The sequence below is a fragment of the Tamandua tetradactyla genome, chromosome X (genome assembly GCF_023851605.1).
Source record: "Tamandua tetradactyla isolate mTamTet1 chromosome X, mTamTet1.pri, whole genome shotgun sequence".
NCBI classification, from domain to species: domain Eukaryota; kingdom Metazoa; phylum Chordata; class Mammalia; order Pilosa; family Myrmecophagidae; genus Tamandua; species Tamandua tetradactyla.
In genome coordinates this window covers 130,453,073-130,473,682 of record NC_135353.1, presented here as the reverse complement: position 1 = coordinate 130,473,682, position 20,610 = coordinate 130,453,073, and the positions used below count along the sequence as shown (strand labels likewise).

Sequence of the window (20,610 nt, the reverse complement as noted above, 5' to 3'; positions counted from 1 at the left end):
TTTTCTGAATCATTGCAGGGTGGAGAGTGGCAGGGTTATTGAAGATTTGATAACAAAGCATATGTTCTCAGAGATAAAAAAAAAAATAATCAAGCACATGCTCCCTTTGATGGAGATAGTCGAATAATGAAACAACCATTTGGGGTGGGGGTCACTTAAGATTAAGGAAGCTGCCTAGTTGCTAAACAGATGGAGGAAATGACTACAGTAGAGGATAAAGGTGATTTCTCCTATACTTTCCTCATTAGGTGGAATATGCTTTAACTTATATTTATTAATAGACATAACATGTTTTTATTACAAACCTTAAGCATTATTTGACTTGTGAAACTATGTCCATGAATTGCTATGATATAAAAAAAAACAAGTTATAAACAAAGGAAAAGATGTAGCAACAAAAACTTTCACATATGAAAATATCAGATTTTATCACTATGATAATTATAATTGTGGATATTCCACAAAGGTGATTTTTGCAATAATCACTAGTACAAAACAAAACAACAACAACAACAAAAAATCTCCAAAGGACAATATCCTTACATCCTATTAAAGGCGGATGAGTGGCACTGCGTTTCCATATTAAGGACAGAATTCCATTGTCTGTACAATCAGTTCTACTTTATCATGTTTAAAGTGATTTTCAGCTACTAAATTAAAGAAGTTTATCATTTTATTAGAGCTTAAAAGAAGTGAAAATGCTCTATTGTTTTAAGCTTCCTGCTGGAAAATAGTACAATGCGGGCCGCTTTTGCTTCAGCAAGAGGTTTGACTAGGGCTGGTAATACATCGCCCTCTGCTGGCCAAAGTTTCACGAATGGCATGAGCCTCTTACAGGCGTGTTCATGTTAAAATTTAATTGCGGTTTCTTCTTTTCAATTTTCTCTATCAGATATTTTTGAAGATATGCAACTCCAGCGAGCTTATATCCCCCACCTTTAATATTTTCTTTGTAGGGTTATTAAAACAACATATTTTAGGCTGGCTTTAGATGGAGGAAAGGAAGAAGCAGCAACATGGCAATATTATAAACTGACACACACAGAGCAATTTGAGAAATACCTAAAACAACAAGATTTGTTTAGAATGCTGCCTTAAAATGTCTACTTCAAGTCTAATATAATTCCATCCATCAAAAAATAACCAAGATGCAACCACTAACAATACAGCCAATAAAGGCAAAGATCATCAATGGATGCTAAAAACAATTGGGTTTCACAATCAGATGAAACCGAAACAGTATATTCCTAGAGAATGAAAATATGATCCTCAGATTACTCATCAACTACAAATACTTTTACAGTGGAGAGATGTGACAGACACAGCTTTAACCAAGTGATCAGAGTTAACATTACCAAATGGAAAAAACAGACATAATGTGAATCTTGATGCAAAATGGGAAGGGCATGTCACGTCTATAGAATTCTTGCCCAAAATGTTTAACCTGAATTTAACAATGAGGAAACAATCAAACATATCCAAACTGTCCGGCAGTCTATCAAGAAAGTGGCCTAGACTCTTCATGCAATGTGTGTCCTTGACTGTATTACTGGCTTTAAAAGAAAAAAAAAAAGCAATATAAGACAATGGGAAAAATATGAATGTGAACTGTATATTAGGTAAAATTATTAGTGTTAATTTCTTCTGTGTGATAATGGAACTGAGTTATTTAGGAGTGAAGTATTACAATCCTTGCAACTTACCTTGAAAGTATTTAGCTAAAATTTATATATATTTATATACATATATAGTATACTGAACACCAATATACACTAGGCATTAATTGCACCCTCCCCCTCATTGGTGGATTCTTTCTATTAGTTCGTTAGCATTTGACATATTAAAGTGTCTCCAAATTAACATGACAAAATTCTTCCTATTCGCCACTTACCTTCTTCCTTGCCTTCAAGAAGTCAGACTTCTCTAGAAACCTTTCTTCTACACTGTTGTTTCACTTCCTCACCTCACTTCTCAATCTATTCCCAAAACACCACAGAAATTGCTATTCTTAAAGTCACCTACATTCTTCATGTCACCAAATCCACTGGGAAATTGCCAGGCCTCATCTTGACTTCAGAGCTACATTCAACACTGTTTAACCATTCCCTTCTTAAAATGCTCTCTTTTCTTAATATTCATGAATCTATTTTTCATTCTTATACTTGTCTGGTTGTTCCTCTTTAGTTTTTGCTAGTCCATCTCTTTAATCTGGCCCTTAAACAGTAGAGTTGATCAAGTTTAGATCCTAGTCCCTCTTCTCACTTTTTTTCTCTCCCCAGGAGATCTCATCCATGCCTGCAGAATTTCTTCAGTCAGATTAAAACTTTGAGATCTCATCTCTCAACTCCAGATCTTGACACTTGAATTCTCCTCTTGGATTTCAAGATAATTCAAACTCATCAACTCCACCCGTCCCCCACCTCTCCACCCGCTTTGTTCCTCCAGGATTCCCTGGATGGTCTATTATCCCATCATCATCCTTTTAGTTGTGCGTCCTTCCATTTGTACCACCGCCATCCTAATTGAGCTACTATAATTTCTTGCCTGGACTACTAGAACAGCTTTCTAGCACCCACATTCACTCTAGTCTCCTTCAATCTTTTCTCCATAAGGCAAAATGATTTCTTTAATAAGCAAATCAGATCATCTCACTCCCTTTCAATGGCTTTCCTTGACTCTTACCATAAACCTCAAGGCCTGGTTCCTGTTTAACCTCTCCAGCTTTATTTAGTAGCACTTCGTCCTCCCTCCAAGATCCCCACTAATTGGCCTGCAAACCGAAATATAATCCCCTGAATATCATGTCCTGCCCAGAATTCTTTCTTGGCTCTCTGTTTGATGACTTACAGTTACCCATATATTTCATGTGATACATTACCCTCCAGGTAAGACAGGTCCTCCCTGCTACAGGACCCTGTATTTATGTTAAACTTATTCCTTTTGTTATTTATTTGTAAGACATGTTGATTAATGTTGTTACTGCTACTGGACTCTAGCTCTAAGAGGGCAGGGACATGGCTCACCAGAATGTTCCCAGCACCAAATTGCCAGAATGTTCCTAGCAAGTGCTCAATAAATATTTGTTGAATGAATTAATGAATAAATGAAGGCAGATCTGAACCAGGTGCCAGAATTATAAAGATAAAAATGATGTGGCCCTGGGTGGCCCAAGGTAGCACAGTGGCAGAGTTCTTGCCTGCCATGCCGGATACCCAGGTTCAATTCCCGGTGCCCGCCCATGTCCAAAAAAAAAAAAAAACGATGTGGCCCTTAGCTTCAAAAAATTCACTCTTGGGGGACATACACATAGAAGGATAAATATAATACATTACAAAATATTTTATGACAGAGTTAACTAGAGGAATACAGAAAAGGAATAATTAATTTTGCTGAGAAGCAGGGAGGAGGTTTGATACATGGTAGTTGCTAAGAGAATAAACTCTGGAGGAACATTTTCTGGGTTCAAATATGGGCTCCATCCATACTTGACTGTGAGATTTTGGGGGCAAGTTCTTTACCTCTTTTAGGACTTATTTTCCATATTTATAAAATGAGGATAATATCAGTACCTATACCTCATAGAGTCGTTATGAGGATTAAGTGACAACCCATGTAAATAAAGCCTGGCACAAAGGAAATGTTAGCTTTTATTATTATCATTATGAAGGGAAAATAATGGAGACATTTCTGAAATCATTACTTGAGAATCAAAGTTACAATCTTGCTAAAAGGGAAGTGTTAGTTTCCTGTCTCAGATAATGTTTAAAATACTTTTCTACTCAAAACTTATACACTTGTGTCGAAATGCCAGGATTTACTAACTGGAAATTCTATCTTGGATAAAAGATATTTAAACTCAAATGGAAAGAAGACTGTAATATAAATACAAGTTTTTAATCAACGTACAAACTAATTGTCTCCAACCGCTTCTGAAAAAGGAAACAACTTTGTTCACATTATGGAATTTGATGGCATTTCGCAGGAGTTAATAAATTTCCGGAGTGGTAACTGGAAACAGATAAGTGAAAAATATTTTTGTTCACTGTGGATATCTGATCGTCTTAACCAAAGCAATAAACTGGATTCTGGTGACCACTAACCTCTATCATGCGAGTAGTAAAAGTAGCAGCTAAGTATATGGGCTCTGAAATTAGACTGCTTGGGTTCAAATGCATTCTCTATAACATACCAGTTATGTGACTACAGGCAAGTTATCATCTTTGTGCCTAAATTTCCCCATGTACAAAATGATAGTATAATAGTATCCATCTCAGAAATATTTATGAATTAATATACAAAAGAATTTCAGTGACTGTCATTTATTATTATTATTATTAATTCTCTGAAAGTAGTTCTCAGAAAAACTTGTGGCTTCAATATTTAGGGCTCAATATAAGAGAAAAATGAATACAGAAACTAACAAGCATAGGAAGGAAGAGTTCAGATACCCAAATTTTCTTCATCTTCCCTGAATGTCTCTCTTTTTTTCTTCCCTTGAATAAGGAAGGACAGGAAATGGCATGGAATGTGGGACTTGACTGCAAAAAAATTTTAGAAATTCAAAAGAATTGATTGGTAATAAAATGGCCAGGAAACTTTGGTTCCGGAAAGAAAGAGACAGTGGTGAGAATTCTGGGCATTGATACTTGATGCCTTTTTAATTCCCTAAATCTCATTGCAATCCAAGTTATTGTTTCCCAGGGGTGTAGATGCGTGTTTTTCTTTTTGTTTTGTACCTGTAGCAATATGGTGGCTTAAATTATTTTTAGAATTCTGTTATCAAATTTTTCATTTGCAGAAATCTTTTATCTACTCTGGTTTTGCAAAGAACCTATAAAAAAAGAACAGCTGATTTGGAAGCATGAAATAAACTAAATCTAACTCACTGAAAAATGTTCAAATGAAAAATTTGATTGCCCTCAAAGATATTTCTGCCTCATCTAATCCAATGCTAAAATTTTCCCTTCCCTAAACCTGTTAATTTCCCATCTGCTTTCCAACTGCCATCGCTGAGGTCATTCCAATTCCTCTGGTGCCACTGAAGCTGTGATTGTGTTTTGGTGGTGTGCATTCATAAAAGACAATGTCTACCTAGTGCATTTAAAGCCTACATGAAAAGAGAAACAAAAGCCAGAGCTGAACTACAGTGAAACTTTTATTATCAGGCCCATCTATATTTTGTCATTAGACTTTTCTTTACAAAGCTAATCACTTTTCTGTGCTATTATAAATTTCCAAACTTTGGACTGTATTTTCTGTTTTTAATTAATTCCTGAGGAAAATACTCCCATTGTGTGCTAAGCAAACCAGCTTTTAGCAATAAGTAGAGGTTTCTCTTCACATCCTGCTTAAGGGTGGGATGTCCATGATTATAGTCACTTGTAGAAGGTGGTGAGAGTCTGAAAGCAGTGCAACTGGAGATAGGGTTATGGCCAGATACCACATCCTGAAGAGAGCAAGGGGTTCAGCAAGCCTTGAGTAAACCACAGCACTGAGCAAGAGGTCTGTGCCTCACTCCTTCTAAAGGTAACCAACCACTGGTTTGGGTGTGTACAGAACTGGACAAGGCTTAACACTGCTCCTCTTTTTGAGAAATAATTACCTTTTGGATATGATGTTCTAATGTGGACTAAATAAAAAGCATGTCTTCTCTTCCTACAAACCAGCCTGCCAGTGCCCTTCGCTTCTGACTGGTCAGAAATAATACTCAAAAGACCAACTGAGGCCAGTTTAAATACTAGTTTGAATAGCCTCAAATTAACTTTCTAGTTGAAGCACACAGTTCATGTATGGCTGAGCTCTCCTGTACCCTCTGGGCTCTGGGTTTGAGGAAAGTTAATCCTAACCCTAATAATCCATGTACATCAGGAGAGGTTCATGCACCCCTGATTTACTCAGCCCACAACAGAATGTCAAAATAAATTACTACGAGCCTGACCTTTGAGTATCACTTCCTTTGAGCCACTCCAAATGAATTCTGGGGCCAGAATAAAAAAAACTCACATGAATATCTCAAACGCAGGAAACCTAGCACTAAACATGACTTACATTCTGGGAAACTACTCCAATACCTCAAGGAGGTAGAGCATTGAGCAGAATACTTAGGAGAGTAGTATTTGGCAAAAGATTTAGAAAGTAATTAGAACTGTTAGGCAAGACTATTTGGACTCAGATAACAGAAGTAGAACTTTGAGGAGGAGATGGATGGGAAAGATGAATGAGAACCAAATAAAACTACTGGTGATCTCAATGAGAAAACTACAAAGGGGCCACTTTTACAGAGAACTTATGACATACTTTATCATTCTTGAGATTTCAGCCTAAGTAATGTTTTTGTTAATCTAATACCGTATTCTCTGACATTTACCCTTTTCCACCAATTGCAAAAATATTTCCTTGTCTCTTAGAAAAATATAAATACAATTTCCCCATACTTCAATTAGGGAACACAAAATCATTTAAACCATTAAGAATTAAAAATGATATTACTAGATAAAAATTACCTGGCACAGAATTGTTGCTCACCATGTATTTGCTTCTTTCCTTCCTGTTCCTTTCACAAAGCCTTTCAGAATCTCTTTGAGTCACTGTTTTCTCCCTTTTAAAATTCATAGAGTATTTAAAGTCTGCACCATATATCACATATAAATCTGAATTTTTGGCTCGCTTATGGAATCCGTCTTGAATATCCAGAGACCCTAAATTAGCTTGTGGGTAACATACTTCTTCTGTGACTTCCACATGCTACTAGGAACATAGTAGGAACTGAATAAATATTTGTTGATTGAATTATAGTGTTTGAGTTTAAAAGCTATAGAGCATAAAAACCAAAATGGAATATGAAATGGCAAAACTTATACCTATACAGCAATTCTTGCCCAATAAACTTTCAGTGGTCTGACAATTTTTTTAAAAGTAGTACTTCTGACTTTTCACTGGTCAATGGTTGATTGACGTCTTTGGTAGCTAGCTTCCAAGATGGCTCCCAATGACCATCACTTCCTGATATTTACCCTTCCCATACTGAATATACTCTGTGTGACCAATAGAATACTGCAGGAAGTGACAATGTTGACTGCACAGGCTAAATAAAACATGTCACTGCAGCCATCATCTTGCTCTCTTGAATTATGTCCCCATGTTGTGAGGACAACTGGCTGCATGAAATTTGGGCAACTTATGTGACCTTTCTGAGTTTCAGTTTGCCTCACTTTAAAATGAAGAGGACAAAAAATCAATTGTAATAATGAATGCACAACTATAGGATGACACTGTGAACCACTGACTGTACACTGTGGATGATTATATGGTATGTGAATATATAATATATATCAATAAGATTGCATTAAAAAATGAAGAGAACAAGAATATTTATTCAACAGGTTTTTGTGAAGATTTGCATGTAAATCACATTGAAGGATGTCTGGCACATAGTAAACTCTCATCGAACGTGGTTAACGATAGTGGTGTTGGTAGTAGAAGATGCAGCAACAGCAATTCATTTGATGTGAGATGTGAATGAAAGAGAGGAATCAAGGATGGTTCCTAGGGTTGGGACTTGAATAACTATAGGAATGATGGTATCCTTTCACTTGAGTTTGGGGACAACAGAAGAAAAGTTGTGGAGGGCGAGAACATTAGTTAAAAATCCAGCAGCTCTCTGGTGATCCCTTTTGGACCAAACATGCTTTAGCCCCAAATAAGTTATCTTAAAACTATCTTTCAAACACTAATAAACAACATTTCATTTCCATTATTTCTTCTATAAATTACTTCAAATTTTGCTGTTGTTGTTATTATTCTAAGTAATTCCTTCCTGGAACACGAGAAATTGTTGAAGTAAAAATAATAGCAGTTCTAGGGTGGTGCACTGGTGACTCAGTGGCAGAATTCTCGCCTCCTGTGCCAGAGACCCCGGTTCGACTCCTAGAGCCTGCTCATGCGAAAGGAAGGAAGGGAGGGAGGAAGGGAGGAAGGGAGGAAGGGAGGAAGGGAGAAAAGAAAGAAAGGAAGGAAGGAAGGAAGGAAGGAAGGAAGGAAGGAAGGAAGGGAGGGAGGGAGGGAGGGAGGGAGGGAGGGAGGGAGGGAGGGAGGGAGGGAGGAAGGAAGGAAGAAAGAAAAAGAAAGAAAGAAATAATAGCAGTTTTAAAAGCCAAACTACTCTGCAAGCAATGCTTATGTGATCCTGGATGAGTCATTGTTCTTAATTAAGTGATGGCAATCATTCAAAGACGAAAAACAGCAGAACAAAATCCAGACACTTAAGGTATTTCTCACTTTTGTTTTAAAGAGAAGTATTAGCAAACATCAGGATAAACTTATGCAACCAACATAAGATAGGGTTATCTTATAAGATATGTGGGGGTTATAAGAAACAGCAAAGGATTTCCATTAATTTTAAATGAAGATTTACTTTCACTAAAGTGCTCAGGCTTATGAAATTAGATTTCTACTCTTTTTCATATGCCCACTAGTTTACCTAAGGAAGAGTGGTACTTGATTCACATCTGGATTTCCGGCAGTACACACATAGCTTTCATTTAATTAACATTTCACAGAGTGATTACACAATCCTATATATATATATAATCGGCTTTAAAAAGTCTTTATATTGTAACTATCCAATCTACCTGAGGCTTATTTGGGATTCAGATTCTGGTACTTTCCAGGATTACCCAATACGTTTTGAGATATTCCAAACAATGTATGACTTTGAATTCCAATGGAGCAGCACAGTGCAATAGAAGTACAGTGTTTTTTTTTTCACTGAATAACCATGTTGAGACTCATCCCTTACTTCTGTGCTCACACTTACTTCTCTGGGTTTCAGCTTCTTCAATCTTAAAGCAAATAGTCTCCACACATAGATGAACATGAAGTGTCCTCCCAGCTCTATATTTGATTCTAGTAAGCTGTTACAGGTAAGAAAACTTTGCATTTTTTTCCCTCTATCCTCAATAAAGATGAATTGCAAATAAGCCATCTACAAACAAGTTTGTAGCAGTATTTGGTTGGGCTACTAAGGCATGGTTCCCTCCACTATTGTATTGTCTAAAATAAGCCATGGGGGGGGGTTAAACCTTTGAATTTAATTTCACTAAATCATGCTAATAAAGCTGAGATTAACTAGTTCATGAAATAATAAAAAGGAAGTACAACATATATATTGTCGACCCACTTCCTCTCACTACAGAAACAGAGAAATGAGGTTCTTTTTTTGGGAAGGAGGCAGTTGCTACATTTACCGAAGTATTTAGTTTCTTCAGTACTCTGTTTAATTTCCTTTTTTCTCACTGTATTTGGTGTTGTGCAAGAATCTATTAACACTGATTAAAACAGAAGGATACTGGAAGACTGATCAGAGAATTTTAAATCTGAAAATTAATATATCACTACCCTGAATAATATAGCCTTAGTTGGCATAAACTACTCATACAGGTAAGGCTGATCATTAATTTATTTTTAGCTTAAAAGTTAACTCTATAAAAATTGTAACAGTACTAAATTGCTTAAATATTTTTTAACTTTTTAACTGTATCGTATAATATATATACAAACTAAACTGCTTAAATTTTGAAAATTGATCATTAAGAAAAGTAGTCAGCCTATTAATTATGTAGATAATTGTTAGTAACTGAAGTTAGAGATGTAACACTTTTTTCATTTTTCAAATTAGCAAAGACACAATGTTGTATGAGTGACTCCAGACAATCTGCTAAGAGGAAAACAGACTTGTAGAAATTTTGTGAAAAGCAATTCTATATATGTCGTGATTTTTATTTGATTTCTTAAGCTTTACAGTATTTTCCAAATTCTAGACAATAAATATCTCTTAGCTTTATAATTAACATTTATTTTTAAAGGAGCAATACATAGTGGATACAAGTTTGATGTCTGGGAAGCTAAAGAGGGTGAACTAGTTCTTATTTGTTACAGTGAGATTCCTATAAAGACTCAACTTTGTCTGATAAAGCCAGCCTCTGATAAAGTCTTTTTGCCTCACCTTTGTGCTGAAAACAGTTACTTGCGTGAAATAGAAAAGCAGGGCAGCGGTAATAAGTAATATGAGATATTAGATACTGTATAAAGTTGTTTAAGTAAAAAAAGGAATACTCTCGATATTAATACAGAAGCACCATTACCTTTACAGATTTTGTATATCATGCAATATCTACATAAGGTAGGAGCTAGTACTTTTATTTAATATCATAAAATGAAGCGCCACTGTTTATACAAAATCAAAATTTACACTGAGCAGATACATTTTGCTTAAGAAATAAACTGGCCCATTTTAATCTCTACCCAACTGATTTTTAAATCAGTGAGGTTACAGATTAGGTTTTATCTATTTATAAATTGGGTCTACATTGTATAACCAGATGCTAATTCACAAGGCTACATAAGATTCAGATATAAACCCACTCTGAAGCAAATGGATTGCTTTATAAATAAAAACTGCAAATGAAATAAAATAAAAACATAAAGAAATTGTTAGACATTAATTAAGAGTCCCAGGTGAACCTAGTGATACTACACAGCCTTCAAATCTTAAAGTCTTTGGATGAAGGTTTTTGGTTGAAAATGTCTTTTGAAAAGTATAATTTTGCATTTGGGAAAAATTCTTATTTTTATAATCCAAGATGCACCAAATAAATATAACTGTGATTCTCTAATAGGGGTAAAGAGGTAGAGAAGAAAAGAGCCCTGAGGGGGTTGGGCATGTAAGAATCTCACAAGGCTATGTGGTGAGATTTTTATACATATCAAGAGAGAAACCGTGATTAAAAAAAAGATTGAAAAGCTCGGCTCTAGATTATAAAAGGGTGGAGACTGTGGAACATAGAAAGCTATGGTGAAGAACTTAGAGAAAGGCGACAAATCCTAAATAGAAATTATTTTTATGTGACCAGAATCCAAACACTTTTGTTAGTCTTGCTTGAAAGAAATAGGGAGAAAAATAAGAATGAAAAGTAGAGTTTGTATGTGACATGTCAGCACTTCATGTGTACCCTTTGAAGCAAGAAAGATTTAAAAGTAAGACATAAAAAATGCAAAAACCATATCTGCATTTAAAATACATGAGGGACACGTGAGGGTGCTCTAACCAATTAGAATAGCAACTACAGCTCAACATTCAATTTTAAAGTAAACATTTTATCGAAACATGACAGTTTAGAATTAAATATCTGAAATGTGAAATTCCCTTTGGTAATGACCCTGGAATTCTGGTGTCTTTCTTTAGTCACTATACTTTCCTTCTGGTTAATTCAGGATGCTTGAGTATTTTGTTCATATGGAATTGAGTTTACTTCTGCAATATGGAAAGAGATTCCTCTACTGGAGGAGTGTTTATAGCCTAGCCATGAAAAGACACCATCTGAAAACTGTCTATGCATAATTAACGTGCTAGTTAAAAACCATCCTTTTCTATTAATGTGGCCACAAAATATTTTTGCAACACTATTTTTTGTCCAGTATGTATTGTTTGCATGTGCCTTAAAATTTTTTAGATTACATTTCTACGCAAAGTCAACTGTCATTTATAAACTAATAGAAAAACTACAAATTCCTCTAATATAAAATGAATAAATTTCAGGCATACAACTATTTGTATTAAATTTTGTTTTTTAGACAAAGGTACTATCCATCACTATAAGCAACATTTTGCTTTTATTTCTACTGGACAATCGTGATTAGAAAGTTGAGAAGGTATATATACTTTTCCTTTCCATTAAATGATTGCTTTTTTACTATTCAGCTTAAATACTTATTATTTTAATATTAAATATCTGCAATTCTGTTCTAGCTCCTGTGACAAAATTCAAGAAAACCTGATATAAATGAGTAACAATTCAACATGTATTCAACCATCCACGATCTCTTCCATGGCTTTACCAATCATTTATACCTTCCTTTGTATTATGGGTCTCTTCGGAAATTCTCTCTCTCAATGGGTATTTTTAACAAAGATAGGTAAGAAAACATCAACACATATCTACCTAGCACATCTTGTGACTGCAAACTTACTTGTGTGTAGCGCCATGCCTTTCATGGGTATTTATTTTCTCAAAGGTTTTCAATGGGAATATCAATCTACACAATGCAGGGTAGTCAATTTCCTGGGAACTCTATCCATGCATGTAAGTATGTTTGTCAGCCTCTTAATTTTAAGTTGGATTGCCATAAGCCGCTATGCTACCTTAATGAAAAAGGATTCCATACAAGAGATTACTTCATGCTATGAGAAAATATTTTATGGCCATTTACTGAAAAAATTTCGTGAGCCCAACTTTGCTAGAAAACTATGCTTTTACATATGGGGAGTTGTACTGGGCATAATTATTCCAGTTATTATATACTACTCAGTCGTAGAGGCTACAGAAGGAGAAGAGAACCTGTGCTACAATCGGCAGATGGAACTAGGAGCCATGATCTCTCAGACTGCAGGTCTCATTGGAACCACATTTATTGGATTTTCATTTTTAGTAGTACTAACGTCATACTACTGTTTTGTCAGTCATCTGAGAAAAATAAGAACCTGTACATTCATTATGGAGAAAGATTTGATTTACAGTTCCGTAAAAAGGCATCTTTTGATCATCCAGACTCTACTAATAGTTTGCTTCCTTCCATATAGCATTTTTAAACCCATTTTTTATGTTCTACATCAAAGTGAGGACTGTCAGAAATTGAACTATTTAATAGAAATAAAAAACATTCTCACTTGTCTTGCTTCAGCCAGAAGTAGCACAGACCCCATTATATTTCTTTTACTAGACAAAACATTCAAGAAGACACTGTGTAATCTCTTTACGAAATCTAATTCACCACATATGCAACCCTATGGTTGACTTTTGAATGGAAAACACCATGAAACAGACATGTTCATGTGACTGTATTAGGGACACTAAACTATATGATTAACACATTATAGCTTCGTTGATAGCAAGCACTGAGAAAATCTCTTCAGATTTAAAAAATTTATATATATTCATAAAACTTGATTTACAGTTCTACTTTTAAAAAGTTGAGATGGCTGAGACTTTCAGAGGCAAAAGTCAAGTATATTTAAAGGATCCCACTGCTAATGAAACCAGCCTACCATTTTCCATTTAAACTCGACCATGAAATCTTCTGTTGAGAACACAATTTTCAGTAGGATAAAGAGGAAATTGGTTTATGACTCATTTGTTTTCTAGTAGTTAGAGTAGAATATAAAGGTCTATCTATGACTAGTGTTTATCTGTTTTGTTGTAACTTTAGGAAACTTAAAAAATGAGCAAAAGAAAAAGAATGAGTAAGACATTTTCATATTTAACTCCTGTCTAAATGCACGAATAATATACTGTAAATATCTAAGATTTTATAAACATACTATTTGGTATTATCTGGCTCATGGTACTGGGAGAGGTCATTGATTCTCACACCAATTAGGCAGATATAACTTAAAAATGTGTTTAAATATTTGGATTAGACTTTGTCAAAATAAAAATCTCATATAATATGTCAATATTCACCACATTTTCTGTATTTTCTCTGTATCCCATATAAATAATGTTGTTATTAATGATATTTATTCATTGGTAAAATAAATGAATAATAAGCAGGACAACAGAATTGCAGTGAACAGCTTGGTTTCTAGAGTTAAGACTCTCTGGGTTGAATTCTGGCTCCATCTGTTACTATCCTGTTTAAGCGTTAATTTCTTCATTTGTTGAATGGAACAACACTACCTAATTCATAGGTACTGTTATGGAAACAGATGATATTATTATGAGCAGCTATTACTGAGTACTTGCTATGCTCCAGGCACTTTGCTATATGCTTTACAAGTATCATTTTAATCATCACAACTCTACAATAAGTCAATTTACTGATGAAAAAATTGAAGGTCATAAAGTTAAGTAAATTGTCCAAACTTTCTCCAATCTATAAGTAAATATTTGAAGACAAGCACTTCTTTCTTACATGTAATCTTATCAGTAAGACAAATAATGGTGACTATAGTTTGTACTATATTCAGTATAATAAAAAAACATTTTTAAAGTGTGCTTTATCTTTCCAAAGAAATCAAAAGTATGTTTGGAACTATGGTCATTTTCTAGATCTACTTATCGTGATAATCACATTCTCCTCTCAGATCAGAACCAACAAAAATAGTTCAATAAAATTAACCACTAACTGTATAGGCTACTTTGTTAGAGATTACTTAAAGACTCATTTATTCTTCTTTGTTTTTTGCATGGGCAGACACCGGGAATCGAACCCGGGTTTCCAGCATGCCAGGCGAGAACTCTGCCTGCTGAGCTACCATGGGCTGCCTTCATTTAATATTTTTTTAAACTTTTTTTTTATTGTATCGTATAACATATACACAAAGCAAATAAATAAAAAAAGCAATAGTTTTCAAAGCACTCTTCAACAAGTGGTTACAGGACATATCCCAGAGTCTGTCATGGGCTACCATTCATACTGATTTGTTAAGTCCCATCTTCCATGTATAATAAATTCCACCATCATCTTTGATCTTTCAGTGCCTCACTTTAGGGTTGTTTGGGTTGTAGCAATTCTAAATTTTTGATATTGGAAGGGTCTGCCACTAATATGGGGTAGGGAGATGGAACTATCTGATGTTCTGGAGAGGTTGGACCAGGGACCCATCTGGAGGTTGTAGGTTTCTGGAAAGTTACTCTAGTGCATGGAGCCCTTATGGAATCTTATATATTGCTCTAGGTGTTCTTTAGGATTAGCTGGAATGGTCCTGGTTGGGGGTTGGCAGGTTATGCTGGGTAGCAAGGGCTACCTGAAGCTTGTGTAAGAGCAACCTCCAGAGTAGCTTCTCGACTCTATTTGAACTCTCTCTGCCACTAATACTTTGTTTTCCCCTTTTTGTCAGGGTGTAATTGTTGATCCCATGGTGCCTGGTCTAGATTGACCCCTGGGATTCATCTCACACGTTGCCAGGGAGACTTTCACCCGTGAATGTCATGTCCCACGTAGAGGGGAAGGCAATGATTTCACTTGCAGAGCTGGGCTTAGAGAGACTGAGGCCACATCTGAGCAAAAACAGAGGTACTCCAGAAGAACTCTTAGCCATGTCTATAGGTAGTCAAAGCTTCTCCGCTACTTACATAAGCTTCACAAGACTAAGCACAGTCATTGAGGGCATGGCCTATTGATTTGGGTATGCCTAAAGTTTGACACAGCATCAGAGGGATTCCCTGATGGTAAGGTTTAATAGTTCCATAGTCTTTCTCCCCTCCCTCAGGGAACTTTGCCAATATGTCTTGATTATCTGCTTAATATACTCTAGGATGTTTCCAGGCATTACAATAATCTATACAGGATTAAAGGACATCTTTCTCATACTGTGCTCCCTGTGTTTCGACTGTTCAAATGAGCTATACAGATAGGTTGATTTAGATTATGCACTACAGAAAGTTTCAGTTTAAGATCAAATAAATCTTTCTTCCATTGGTCTCAAAGAGTATGTGTAGTTCTAAAATATAGACAGTCTTCCTTACCCCTGTGTTGTGAATTACTTTAACCCCAACCTGTTCGGCTTTGTTCTTATCTCTAAATATCAGGTTATATATATATATATATATATATATATATATATATATATATATATATATATATATATATATATATATATATATATATATATATATATATATATATATACATAAAACAGCCTCTCAAAATCCAGAAATAATAATCACCACTCCGGACTTAATGCGTCTGCTCTAAAAGCTTACAAACTAGGCCCCTATTTTCTTATAAGCATTTTCTAAAGGGGACCATACTACTGTTCTTTTGTTTCTCACTTATTTTGTCTCACCAAATGCCCCACATGTTCATTCACTTTGTTGCATGCCTCACAACATTGTTCCTTTTTGTAGCAGCACAACCTTTGTTCATAAGTATACACTACTGTTTACCAATCTACTTCTCTGTCAGTGCATCCTTCAGCCAGCTGCATTCATCGGGCATCATGTAGAAGGCCCAAAGTTCACAGTCAATCAACTTCCTCAATTTTAGGTAATTTCTGTTCCCAAGACACAGAAAACCAATAAACACACCCTCACCAAATAGGAAATGTAAACCCCCTCTTAAATCTTGTCCTTCACCCCATTATTTACCTCTGCTCTTGCTGTGGTAGTGCTGATGGTGACCTTTTGAATGCAGCTCATAGCATGCAATAGTTTTGCCTTGCACCCTGGACTCAAACACTCTTTATACAAAAATTATATATTTGAAGTAATCTTACGAGAACTAATTCAAATTTCTAGTATGAATCAGTGGGACACGTAGGTATATATAACCACTTTCAATCTTGTTCATCTTCAATATGGAAATATTACTTATAGACCCACTAGAGAATCAACTTTGCTCCTGTCTATTCCCTTACATTGGGGTTCAACCTCATTAGCTAACAGTTCACCCATTCCTAGCATCTATATATCTCTGAATTCTATATATTCTGTATTATAAGCCTCTGATTATACTTTTATGCTGCTGATACAAGTGGAATCATACATTATCTATCCTTTTGTGTCTGGCTAATTTCACTCAGCATTATGTCCTCAAGGCTCATTCATCTTGTCATGTGCTTCAGGACGTCATTTTGTCTTACTGCTGCATGATATTCCATCGTTTGTATATAATACATTTTGTTGATCCACTCGTCTGTTGATGGACATTTGGTTTGTTTCCATCTTTTAGCAATTGTGAATAATGCTGCTGTGGTGTGCAAATATCTGTTTGTGTCGTTGCTTTCAGCTCTTATGTGTATATGACAAGCAGTGATATTGTTGGATCATAGGGCAACTCAATATTTAGTTTCCTAAGGAACTGCCAAACAATTTTACATAGTGGCTGCACTGTTACACATTTCCACCAGCAGTGCCTAAGTGTCCTAGTTTCTCCACAACCTCTCCAACATTTATAGTTTTCTGTTTCTTTAATAGTAGCCATTCTTATAGGTGTGAGGTGGTATCTCATTGTAGTCTTGATGTACACTTCCCTTATAGCCAGTGAAAATGAGCATTTCTTCATGTGCTTTTGAGCCACCTGTATTTGCTCTTCAGAAAAATGCTTATTCATATCTTTAGCTCATTTTATAACTGGGTTGTTTGCTGTTTTGTTGTTGAGTTGTATGATTTCTTTGTATGTACAGGAAATCAAACCTTTGTACGATAGGTGATTTAAAAATATTTTCTCCCATTAAGTTGGCTGCCTCTTCACCTTTTTGACAAAGTCTTTTGAGATGCAGAAGCATTTGATTTTGAAGAGTTCCCATTTATTTATTTTTTCTTTTGTTGCTTGTGCTTTGGATATAAAGTTTAGGAAGCTACCTCCTATTACTAGGTCCTAAAGATGTTTCCCTATATTTTCTTCTAGAAGCTTTATGGTGCTAGCTTTTACATTTAGGTGTTTGATCCACTTTGAGTTAATTTTTGAGTAGGGTGTAAGATAGGGGTCCTCTTTCACTCTCTTGGCTATTGATATCCAGTTATTCCATGCCCAATTATTGAAAAGACTATTTGTCCCAGCTCCGAGGATTTGGGGGCTTTGTCAAAAATCAGTTGACCATAGATTTGCTGGTCTATTTCTGTACTCTTGATTCAATTCCATTGGTCAATGCTTCTGTCTATATGCCAGTACCATGCTGTTTTGACTTTATAATAGGTTTTAAAGTCAGGGAATATTAATCTTCCCACTTAGGTCTTCTTTTTTAGGATGCTTTTAGCTATTCAGGGTCTCTTTCCCTTCCAGAAGAATTTGATAGTTAGCTTTTCCAAATCTTCAAAGTAGGTTGTTGGAATTTTGATTGGTATTATGTTGAATCTGTATATCAGTTTGGGGAGAATTGACATCTTAACTATATTTAGCCTTTCTATCCATGAGAAGGGAATGTCTTTCCACCTATTTAGATCTCCTTTGATTTCTTTTTGCAATGTTATGTAGTTTTCTTTGTTCAAGTCCTTTACGTCCCTAGTTAACTTCATTAGTAAGTAGTTGATTGTTTTAGTTGCTATTTTGAATGGAAGTTTTTCCTTAACTGATTCCTCAGCTAGGTCATTGCTTGTATATAGAAATGTTACTGATTTTTGCATATTAATTTTATATCCCACCACCTTGCTGAATTTATTAGCTAAAGTAACTTTGCTGTAGATTTCTCAGGATCTTCCAAGTATAGTATTCATATAATCTGCAAATAACAAGAGTTGTATTTCTTCCTTTCCAATTTGGATGCCTTTTATTTCTTTGTCCTGCCTGACTGCTCTAGCTAGAACTTATAGCACAATGTTGAATAATAGTGGTGACAGTGGGCATCCTTATCTTGTATCTGATCTCAGGGGGAAGGCTTTCAGTCTCTCTCCATTGAGTGCAATGCTGGCTATCAGTTTTTCATATATTCCCTTTATCATATTGAGGTAGTTACCTTTGATTCCTATCTTTTTGGAGTGTTTTTATCAGAAAAGGATGCTGAATTTTGTCGAATGCTTTTTCAACATCAATCAAGATGATCATGTGACTTTTCCCTTTTGATATCTTAATGTGCTGTATTACATTAACTGATTTTCTCGTGTAGAACCATCCTTGCATTCCTGGTATAAACCCCATTTGGCACGGTGTATGATTCTCTCAAAGGACTGTTGGATTCAATTTGCTAATATTTTATTGAGAAGTTTTGCACCTATGTTCATTAGGGAGATTGGCCTGTAGTTTTCCTTTCTTATAGCATCTTTACCTGGTTTTGGTATTAAAATGATATTAGCTTCATAAAATGAGTTAGGTAGAGTTCCTTTTTCCTTAATTTTTTGGAAAAGTTTGAGTAGGATTGGTATTAATTCTTTTTGGAATGTTTGATAAAATTCCCCTGTGAAGCCATCTGGCCCTGGGCTTTTGTTTGTAGGAAGATTTTTGAAGACTGATTGAATCTCTTTACTTGTGATTGGTTTGGTGAGATCTTTATTTCTTCCTGAGTCAGTATAGCTTGTTTGCGTGTGTCTAGGAATTTGTCCATTTTATCTAAGTTATCTGGTTTGTTGGCCTATAGTTGTTCATAGTATCCTCTTTTGATTCCTTTTATTTTTTCAGGGTCTGTGGTAATGCATCCCCTCTCATTTCTGATTTTTTAAAATTTGAATCCTCTTTCTTTTTTTCTTTTTCAGTCTTGCTAGTGTCCCATCAATTTTATTGATTTTCTCAAAGAACGGACTTTTGGTTTTATTGATTCTTTCTATTGTTCTTTTGTTATCCCATTCATTTATCTTTGCTTTAATCTTTGTTATTTCCCTTTTACTATTTGCTTTGGGGTTAGTTTGCTGTTCTTTCTCCAGGTTTGCTGTTAAGTCCTCAATTTTTGCTCTTTCTTGTTTTTTAATATAGGCATTTAGGACAATAAATTTCCCTCTCAGCACAGCCTTTGCCACATCCTATAAGTTCTGAGAAGTTGTATTCTCATTTTCATTCATCTCCAGATAGCTACTGATTTCTCTAGCAATTCCTTCTTAGACCCACTGGTTGTTTAAGAGTGTGTTATTTAATCTCCGTATATTTGTGAATGTTCTTGTTCTTTGGTGGTTATTGAGATCCAGCTTCATCGCACTGTGATCACAAAAAGTGCTGTGAATAATTTCAATATTTTTAAATTTATAAAGACCTGTTTTGTGTCCCAGGATACGATCTATCCTGGAGAATGTTCCACAAGCATTAGAGAAGAATGTATAACCTTGTGCTTTTGGATGCAATGACCTATATATGTCTGTTAGGTCTAATTCATTTATCAAGTTATTTAACTTCTCTATTTCCTTGTTGATCTTCTGTCTTGTTGTTCTATCTATAGAGGAGAGTGGTGTATTGAAGTCTCCTACTATTATTTTTGAAACATCTATCACTCCCTTCAGTTTTGCCATTGTCTGTCTCATGTACTTTGGAGCGCCTTGCCTGTGAGCATAAATATTTATGATTGTTATATCTTCTTGGTGAATTGACCCTTTAATTAGTATATAGTGTCCTTCTTTGTCTCTTATGATGTCTTTACATTTAAAGTCTATTTTGTCCGATATTAGTATAGCTACTCCTGTTTTCTTTTGGTTACAACTAGCGTGGAAAATGTTTTTCCATCCTTTCACTTTCAATCTATTTGTATTCTTGTGTCTAAGATGAGTCTCTTGTAAGCAGCTTATAGCTGGATTATGTTTCTTAATCCATTCTGCCAATTTGTATCTCTTTTTTTACATGGGCAGGCACCGGAAATCGAACCCGGGTCCTCGGGCATGGCAGGCAAGCACTCTTACCTGCTGAGCCACTATGGCCCGCCCCAATTTGTATCTTTTAATTGGTCAGTTTAGTCCGTTAACATTCAAAGTTATTACTAAAAAGGCATTTCTTGATTCCACTATCTTATCTTTTTTATTTTATTTGTCAGATCTATATATTCTTTTCCCTCTTTCTCTTTGTAATCTTTAAATTACCCTTAGTGATACTCTTCAATTTTGTGCCCTCCACCACACCTCCCTGATCTGTGTTTTCTTTTCAGCTGGCAGAACTTCTTTTAGTATTTCTTGTAGGGCTGGTCTTTTGTTCACAAATTTT

At 35.3% G+C, this 20,610-nt stretch overlaps 2 protein-coding genes across 9 annotated transcripts in view; one reads left to right on the top strand and one right to left on the bottom strand.

Annotated features, from left to right (window-relative positions):
* CASK (calcium/calmodulin dependent serine protein kinase) overlaps positions 1 to 20,610 on the bottom strand; it is a 533,324-nt gene that overhangs the window by 202,859 nt on the left and 309,855 nt on the right. The window lies entirely within an intron of this gene.
* Positions 9,210 to 13,604, top strand: GPR82 (G protein-coupled receptor 82). The gene is made up of 3 exons (XM_077144851.1): positions 9,210 to 9,438; positions 11,632 to 11,709; positions 11,807 to 13,604. Exon 3 carries the CDS (start codon positions 11,841 to 11,843, stop codon positions 12,849 to 12,851), a length of 1,011 nt encoding a protein of 336 aa, XP_077000966.1. The 5' UTR covers positions 9,210 to 9,438; positions 11,632 to 11,709; positions 11,807 to 11,840; the 3' UTR covers positions 12,852 to 13,604.

Excerpts from the sequence above, each read along its gene's own strand:
- GPR82 (XM_077144851.1), top strand. The coding sequence starts at position 11,841 with ATGAGTAACAATTCAACATGTATTCAACCATCCACGATCTCTTCCATG.